At 46.5% G+C, this 9,412-nt stretch overlaps 1 protein-coding gene across 1 annotated transcript; it reads left to right on the forward strand.

Annotated features, from left to right (window-relative positions):
• The first annotated feature begins 3,407 nt into the window (after positions 1 to 3,407).
• CHRAC1 (chromatin accessibility complex subunit 1) lies at positions 3,408 to 6,502 on the forward strand. The gene is made up of 3 exons (XM_049819868.1): positions 3,408 to 3,602; positions 4,352 to 4,478; positions 5,443 to 6,502. Exons 1-3 carry the CDS (start codon positions 3,468 to 3,470, stop codon positions 5,586 to 5,588), a joined length of 408 nt encoding a protein of 135 aa, XP_049675825.1. The 5' UTR covers positions 3,408 to 3,467; the 3' UTR covers positions 5,589 to 6,502.
• The last annotated feature ends 2,910 nt before the right edge of the window (positions 6,503 to 9,412 follow it).

The raw sequence follows: 9,412 nt of genomic DNA on the forward strand, positions 1-9,412 counted from the left end.
GCTCCTCCTAGTTTAGCATCATCGGCAAACTTAGTTAATGTACATTTGATTCCTGTGTCTGGATCATTTATAAAAACATAAAAGAGCACTAGCCCTAAAATTGAGCCCTGAGGAACCCCACTGGTGACTGGCTGCCAGCCTGATGTAACCCCATTTACTATACTTGCTCTTTTTCCAGTAGTATTCTAACTTCTCTCAGTAGCTTTTGCAAATGCAGCAGATACTTTCTCCAGATTCTCTTCCATGGTGAATTCTGATTATGTCACGTTTATAATTATTTTTCTACCAATATCATACAATGAAGATCTGATACACAGAAGTACTTTTCAATCATTCAACATTCTTTTCTGCTTTCAGGTTTCTCACTAGTACGTGTGAATAAGTTTTCATTTGAACAGACTATTTATTGGAGCAGTAAGTTTTACTTCTGTCGTTGCTGTATTTCCACTCAGTACAGGACAGTAGAAGTAAATTAGGGAGTCAAATTAGTACCTTACTTCAGTTAAGTTCTGCTTCAGATTCAGCCCATGAATAATTTTTTTCCAGCGTAGTTCAGGTTCAAAGCACTGAGAGTTTGTACCAGAAATCTGGAATTTATGCACCCTGCCTCACATTTAACCAATTAAAAGGGTAGTGCTATAGGGTGAGACTGCAGCTAGGAAAAGACTTTAACACCATCCTCCTGTTCTCCTGCCGGAGCTTGCACAGTACCTACACTGCTAACAGAGCGCCTCAGTTTCTCTTGAGTTCCCTAAATATGAAACAGAAGTTGAGAAGCTTAGAGAAATCATGGCATTGCACTGAGAGTACAAATTACAGTGGGGAAGTGAGAGACAGAGGTCAGGGGAAAGAATCTAATCTTTCCTTCTTTTCCTGGGAAATTTGTGCATGTGCATACGCCACCCAGACACACATATTTACACAATGAAGTAAAAAAATGAGACTGCTGCGAGGAAGCGCACTGATGTCAGTAACAGGAAACAAATCTTCACTATGGGACGAGAATAGCATCTCTGGTCACTCCTTTATTAGACCTAATTTAGTTAGAGAGCTCAAAAATACCTGCACTGAGCAGTTTCTTACTCAGGTCTGCAAAGCACAGCAAAAAAGGACTCCTCTAGCACAGACTGGTGAGGGAAGTGAGAGTAGAAAAGGAGACACTGAGATTTGATGCTGCTCTGCAGTTTGTAATTAGTACAAACAGTCCCTATACTAAGCGGGGCATATTAGGTTTTAGGCAAACTGTTGTTCTGAATTTACCAGAGGAGAGATTTATTTAACCTGTGTTCTCAGTCAGGTTTAATAAAGAATTCTTAATAACAATACCAATTCAGTTCTGATTCAAGAGAAAAAATTCTAGTATGAACTGCTCTATGGGTTTGTTTGTTTGTTTTAACTAGGAACGGGTTTCATTCCATTACTGGTATGACACTAATTTTGCAACTTCAAAATATACTAAAAAAAGTTAAATTATTAAATATCAGTATTATTGCAATATCATGGTACTCTCAGAGTGTGTGCACACCCACCTTATGCTATACAGCTACATCGCAATTCTGCCTCCCGCAAACTAAAGCTGTGTTAGCAGCATGGAGAGATGCCTTAAGTTTGCTGTGCTGCTCCTATTCTCATCAGTTGAAAGCTGTCATCTGACCAGCGTGAAGAAGAAAGAGTTGTCCCACATGTGGCCCTTCAGGGAGCGATGCACAGGAAAAAACGAAACGTCTGATAAGGAGGTAGGACCTAGGGGAGAAGAAAGAGCAAGTCCTGGTTTGCCCAGACCACCTTAAACTGCATTGTCCACAGCTGAGTAAAACGACTACAGGCATGTCCCTAAATCCTATGGGAGCTATATGGATCCGAAATCTGTATCCAAATAGCTCACTACCCTCAGAAATCTTGGCAGTCTGATGGGGGTTTTATGTGCCTGTTGAAATCATGAAAGACCCCAGTAGTATTTACAAGAAATTCACTGCCATAGTAATGTCAACTGTTTCCACAAGATGTCACAAGACGGTAAGGATCAAGGAAGAAACTGTGCCTGCTAGATATATCCCTATAGCATCACAGGACATTACGCTTCACTTCAGGTGTAACTTACACAGAATGGCCTCACAGAAGTTATAACCTCAAGGGAATTATGCAGTTTAAGAGATGTAGATTATCTGTAATAGCTAACTGTAAAACATGTCTCCTAATACAGTAATGTTGGAACTGATGCCAATAAACACATCACTGTACTATCCTTGCACTAAGGTGCTTACGACTGCTTAAGGTGCTTTTATTAATAAATCGGTATTATCTGTAGGAAAGCCTTGTCCTTGTGTACTGGGCAAATTCTATAAAGCTAGCAATATTCAGTTAACAAACTCCCTGTATTTTCCATCCAATATGATTCTTTATGGGTACATCCCTTTCTGCCCTAAATTCTACGTGAACTATTATCGTGTACTGCGGAAAAGCTCCTGTTCTCCTCCCTCATGCTAAGTAGCCATCAAATTAGTGGCCTTAGCAGACTTCTTACCAATACAAATGATCAGGCATATTGTTTGTGAAGCATGCTGGAGAGTTTTATTCAAGCCACTAATGAAATGCCAACTACGCGTCATCATTTCTGGAAGCGCTAACTCACTCTCAGTGGGAGCATGGTAGCTCTGACCCGAACAGGCACAGACAAACTTCTGGAGCCAACGCTGCCAGTAGCAAAACCCCCGCTGCCTTCCGCAGGCCGAGGCTGACACATCATCCATCAACACGTTACAGGCTACCTGCACAGCAGACGCACAGGGTAAATATTCCGTAGGGAACACGTTAATAATAAAGACACAGCCCCGTAATCACTTAATAGTTTACGTGTGCCCTCCGCACCTCAACATACCTCTGACAAGTGTCAGGATTACCAGGCGGCATTCCCTTTTGCTGTGCTACAGCAGCAAAAGAGGTATTTAGCAGCCCGTAATTACAGTTTCGAGTTAACGATTTTGTAGCCACTGGCCTATAAATGGAATATATATAGGATGAACCTATTTGCCTTTAAAAACAAGTGCCCCGGACGCAGGTGCCAGCCTGGGGCGAAGGCCCACGCCGAGGGGCTGAGCGAGGGAAGCCCCGCGGCTCCTCCCGCCTGCGCTGGGGCCGGCACCGGCCTGTGAGAAACGCGGGGCCGGAGGGGAGACTCGGCCGCCCCGAGGGACATCCCGGGAACCACGGCGCGTCCCGTCCCCGCCGCGAGGTCGGACGAGGGAGCAGCTGGGGACGGACGCGAACTGCACCGTGGAACTTGTAGTTCTCCCGCCGAAGAGGCGGGGAGCGCGCTGCCTCACGGGAGTTGTAGTCCCGCCGGCACAGCGCCGGGTTCCCCCGCCGGCGGCCGGGGACTACAGCTCCCAGCGCGCCGTGCCGCGCCGCGGCCGCCCATTTCTGACCGGGTTGGGGGTGAAGGGCTGGAGCCGGTGGAGGGGGGAAAGATGGCGGCGAGGTTGAGCGGCGGCGAGAACCGGCTGGTGTCGCTGCCCCTGTCGCGTATCCGCGTGATCATGAAGAGCTCGCCGGAGGTCTCCAGCATCAACCAGGACGCGCTGTTCCTCACCGCCAAAGCCACGGTACCGGCTCCCTCTTCCCCTCCGTCTCGGCCGACCCCGCTCCTTCCCCGCCGTGCTGGGCCTGTGCCCCCCCTGAGGGACCGCTGCCCCCCCTGAGGGACCGCTGCCCCCCCTGAGGGACCGCTGCCCCCTCTGAAGGACCGCTGCCTCCGGGCTGGGCTCCCGCCTCGCTCCCCTCACCGCTGCCGGGCCACCCCGGCCGCAGCCGCGCCGTGTCAGTGCCGACCTCGCCGCCGGCGAGCGACCCCGAGCCCACCTCTCTTCCCCTTCTACCTGTGTCTGGCAGTCGGCGGCCATGAAGCGTCGCGGTTCAGGCTCCCGCTGTGCAAAAGGAGGGGGGGGGGGTTGTTTGGGCGTCGTCCCGTCCAACTGAGCTCCCTGAGTCTGTGAGGGAAGCGGGAGTTTTTTTTCTTTCCACCGCTGTCAATTAGTATAAATTAGCCCGCGTGAAAATGATGCCCTGCTGCTTTCTGATCCCAGCTGTCATTTGCTGGGCTGTGGAGAGTGTTGAAGAGCAGCACAGATTAAGTTGTGTACCAGAACCCCAAGCCTGCAGTCCGTGCTCCAAGGAGATGCAACCATATCCTGACCTTGAGCTTTTCTGAACTTAGTGAGTCTCTGCACAGAGTGCCCAGCATACGTACAGTTAAATATGGTGCTTGTGCCTTTAAACAGGGATTAAAGAAAGCTCTGCCAACTATATATGTGAATTCATAGTTTGACTGTTTGCTTTTGTTTTCACTTTTTAGGAGCTTTTTGTTCAGTATTTGGCTACGTACTCCTACAAACATGGCAGAGGCAAGGAGAAGAACGCTTTAACTTACAGTGACCTGTCTCATACTGCAGAAGAGTGTGAGACCTTTCAGTTCCTTGCAGGTATCTGTAGCATGATGGTAAATCCAGTACGTAATTTGGAAAATGAAATCTTGCTGTTATTGAATTGTTTTCTGAGGACACAGTTCTCCTACTGGTCATTAATCTCCTGTATGACGTACAGCTGGAACTCAAACTACATCACTGAAAACGTTTCTTTGTGAATGGGGATTTTTCTGGTACTTCAAAATTATACAAGGCTAATTAGTTATCGGCATATTGCCTTCAGTATTCCTTAAAATTCCAGCAACTCCACCTGAAAGCTTTCAGCCTATAAAACAAGATCACTGCACATCTTTATGTGAGAAGTTATGTGGCCCCAAAATTACACATTTAAATCTTTAAGTCTTGTTTCTCAAAGTGATTCATCATAAGGTTCCTCTCTCCTTTTATATATATATATAGATGCACACGTGTGTGCGCGCATATACTTTTCACTGATACTTGGATTTTTGTTGTAATATTTTGCTCAAGGATAAAGGTTGAGAATAAGATACCCCTAGCCCAGTCTTTCTCTGGGTTCCCTGTGGACAAACCACATAGTTCTGCTTTGTCTCAGGTCCATCACTATTGCCCTGAACAAGTACCTTACCTTAATGCAGAAAAAACGTTTCTACAGGACATAAATGAACTACCTGGCTTTTTGAATCTGTCCAAGGCAGCTGAGTAGTTGAGCACTCTATTTTACATCAAATAAATAACATACATGAGCAAATAGTAAAGACAGTTGCCAGTAATCAGTTGTAAAATGCATTCCTTATCTTCAGTCATTTGTACCATAAGCGGGTAATTCCCTCTTATTCTTACAGCTGTATAGGTCAGACTAACTTACCTGGTTATTCACTTAATAATGTTTTTAACAAAGCCTCTTTTTTACTTCATTTCATTAGTGATATGGATGTAACAGTATCAATGAGGCAATATAAGTATTCAAACTGACTACAAAAGAAACAATTTTACTTTCCAGATATCTTGCCAAAGAAGATCTTAGCTAGCAAATACCTAAAGATGCTTGAAAAAGAGAAGCGAGATGGAGAAGTGGGGGAAGATGAGGAAGAGGATGAGGAGGAAGAGGATGAAGACAAAGCTGTTGATGAAGATGTTGGATCTTAAGGCCAATGGCGAACTGCTTCATAGTTGATCCATTTTCTGTTGTATAAAGGATGTTATTTTTGTGACTGAGAATCCAGATGCTGGATATATTTATATACTGAGCCATCTGCTTTTGCTTTGTTTAAGAAGTTTAGAAATTGAACTTTATACTTGTTGAAGAATGGAATTCTCCCCTCAGAAACATGGTGGGGTAGGAAGAGCTAATGTATCTCTGACAGCAGAACTTGCTCAAATGATTTAAAATTACTTCATCAGACAATCATGATACAAACATAAAATTTCTTACGGGCAGCTTTCAGTCGAAAAGCTCTTTCACCCTCTGACTAGAAGGGAGTCCTTCCCAAGCTTGTGTTTCTTCTCAGAGTGGAAGATGAAGTGAGGGGAGGTGTTTTACACAGTGTCTACTATCCTCAGGCTTCTCCCCCCTGGGGAGCCAATAACTGATCAAACCCTCCCTCGGTTTTCCGGAACAATGCCAGGGCATTAGCGGTGGACCAAGCCCATTAAAAAAGTCTTCTGTAAAAACAGCGATTTCTGTAATGCAGCCTAAATAGCTGTGTCGGCACAGAAACAGGGTAGAGGATGAGATCCATTCCAAGAGCTAATGTGGTTCTGCAGCTGTGGTGGTAAAAAGTACATGTGTTAGATAATGATGTAAATATGTACATCTAGAACCTTTTTCTCTAATGAACTTTACTTTTGCAGTTTGTCCATGGTGTTCTACCAAAATGCATATTGAAGTCTCTTAGATGTGGATTGTTGAGAATGAGCAACCCTTTTACTGTTTGAGCGACAGGGCTGGATTTTTCATTTGGTTTTGTTTGGGGTTGGGTGTTTTTTTTACTATAGAAATGGTAACCGTCCTGTGTAGAACTTTATATGCAACTTTTTAAAATAAATGTTTTATATGAAAAGTGACAACTGATGCAGACTTCCTATAGTTCTTTCAAGCTTCAGTCACGTACATGATTGGCATACAAGCCTGGCATGCTTACTGTTAATCTTTCCAGGAGGGAAGGGGGACAGAAGGCGAAGCGATGCTTTGAATAGTCTCGATCAGCAATACTAACTAGATCTAGTTTGCTTTGGGAGTCTTAGCTGTGTTAACCAGCAGTCTCTGCTGATACGCGGTCAGTCAGAGTGAGAGAGAAGTGACTAAGATCTCTCCCTGGATGTGAAGAACACCCCTAGTGAGCATGGGAGCATTACTAAGAACAAAACCTCCCACTCCAAAAAGCTGGGCAGCGACCCGCCCCGAATCAGTCAGGAAGGGAGATGTCTCAAGTACTACCCTAATTTGGATGGCATGGTAAAGCGTTACCAGGAAACTGTCCACCCTGTCAGTTTAATACGAATGGCTTCTCTTGGGTTGAAGGCACAAATAACTGAACTGCTCTTAAAACACAAGGCAGAAAAAAGCTCTAGCAAATCCATAACCTGGCACACTCCAGGTTTGTTCTAAGAAAGCAAAAATGGGGGTTAGGCAGGTAGGATCGGAGGCTGGCAGAGGAGTAAAGCTACTGAGCCACACAACAAATGCTCTTATTATTTTAAAAGGTTGAAGTATGTTGCACTATAAAAATTTTTCCCAAAGTTACCATAATTCAAAATTGTATTGTATGAGGAATGCTGCAGTGAGTGCTAAGTGATGCTTTATCCCTAGAGGAGTTCCCAAGTGGGTTTGCAGAACTATACTATTGTTGAAAGAGTTGTTTTGCCTTTTTTTTAAATATTATAATTAAAAGCGCATGGAGGCCTGTGGGAAACTGAGGGCGGAATGCTGTATGGGGGGAAGGGGTTGCCTGCAGTAGGGTATGTAAATCGTGTGGCATTGCTCAATAGTTGGTGGGTCTAGTACTTGCCAGCTTTTTTGGGGAAAAAAATGCTACTTGTAACTCTAGCACATGGTAATTCTGTAGTGTAAACAGGGTAGAGTGCAACAAGATAAATGATGGGCGAGGGGCTATAAACCACTGGCCATCACACCAGTTGCATTGAAGAGTCACAGAGGAACAGCCTGATCCCAGAGCTGGCATCTCCACCGTTTAACTCACTGGTACTATGGCTAAGGCCAAACAACACCTGGCCCACAGTTATGTCAGGTGGGTTACAACCGAAGAATGCAATTGCCTCAAACAGCCCCAGCATAGAAGTCTTTACGATGGGCACATGTATTTTGAGGTAAAGACACCAGGACTGGTAAGTTTTAGGGTGTACAGGTTTATAGAAACTACAGTTCTGCTTAGTTTTGAACCTGGCATTTTCCACCACCAATTCTGTCTTCGCAGCTGATCCAATTGCCCATTATGCAGAATCCCTCTGAAAAGGTGGGGGTTTTTTAAGCCAGTCCTGGTGGCAGGCGTAGGTTATAAGGGACAATATTGGTGACTTGGTGAAAGACCCCAAAATAGCCACCAGCCCCAAGTAACTATCTGTCTCCCACCATTCATAATCTGCAGGTGCTGATCATTCCTGGATTTTGGCACTTTGGTTCAACTGCCACTCGGCTGGTCAACTGATTGTTACTACTGACATTTGGTAGGCAACACAGAAACTCTGCTTTTAGACACTCCCAAAAAAAGAAGAAGAAAAAAAAAATCCACAACACATTCTTCAGTCAGTGCTCTATGGACTACCTCATCACCCTGGGGATGGAGGAGAGTCTCAGAGCAATCAGCCAATGTGTCCCGGACAAAAACTGACACCACAATCCACTACATGTGTGCCTGTGCTGACACAATTTGGAGGACTGCTGTCCTGGGACTGAAGACAAAATGTTTTTACTGGGCCATGATAGATCATGGCCAGTCCTGTGATGGTTAACTGAAGGAGGAAATTCTGCTGCTGTGGTAAACGGCCAGTGCAGTGCTTGGCCATATCCACGTACCTGGGCTATGTTCACAACTGGCGGAGGTGTCCCTGGTCAGAAGTAGCCCACGCCAGCAGACTGCCATGCTTCATTGTCCCGCAACCCAGCCTCATTCACAGCGGAGGGGAACGTGTCCTTTCTGCCTTGGACCTGCAGCCCAAGCAGTGGCTACGCAGCCTGAGCTGAACCAGACTGCTTGGGAAGAGACCCGGTACGAACCATGTCCTCACGTTGGCCCTGGCAGTCGCTTTCTCCCTGTAGCCAGGCTGCAAAATGATGTGGGGTGCACCTGGGGAGAAGGAGCAAGCAGAGACGACGAGTTATGAGGTCCTGGCTCTACACAACTGGTGTCTTTGAATGTCAGACAGAGGACGCGATTAGGAAGGAAAGCACAAGAAGGAAAAATCCAGCTGGAGATGGTTAGGTGGAGGAGCCATGCTCTTTAAGGAAGGACACCCACAAGGAAAACCAGAAGGATGAATCACTCCTACGAGTGTTTCTCCTTGCTGCACCCTGATTACCCCTGGTCTTGCAGTGCCTGCCCTGATCTCCCTCCACACAGCCCTGATGGCGCTTTGTTTCCTCTCAGCTTCCCCCTCCTGTCACACTTAGAGTGTGTCTACACCAAAACTGATACAGATATCAAGAGACACCCGTGTATGGGGTGTCCATGCCCAGGTGCTGCCTCTGAGGCGAGGCCGGGGCTGCCCCGTGCCGGACACAGCCGGTTCCAGCCGGTCCCAGCCGGCTCCAACGGCCCCACCGCAGGACACAGCCGAGCCCCTCAGCCAAGATGGGGGAAAACAGGTTCCAGAAAGGGCCGAAGGCCGCACAGGCAGAGGAGGAGGAGGAGGAGGAGGAGGGCCGAAGGCGGCACAGGCAGAGGAGAAGGAGGAGGAGGAGGGAGCCGAGGAGGGAGCAGCAGCAGAGGGACCCCCAGGCCGCAGGAGGGTGG

The sequence above is a fragment of the Accipiter gentilis genome, chromosome 2 (assembly GCF_929443795.1).
Source record: "Accipiter gentilis chromosome 2, bAccGen1.1, whole genome shotgun sequence".
NCBI lineage: Eukaryota > Metazoa > Chordata > Aves > Accipitriformes > Accipitridae > Astur > Astur gentilis.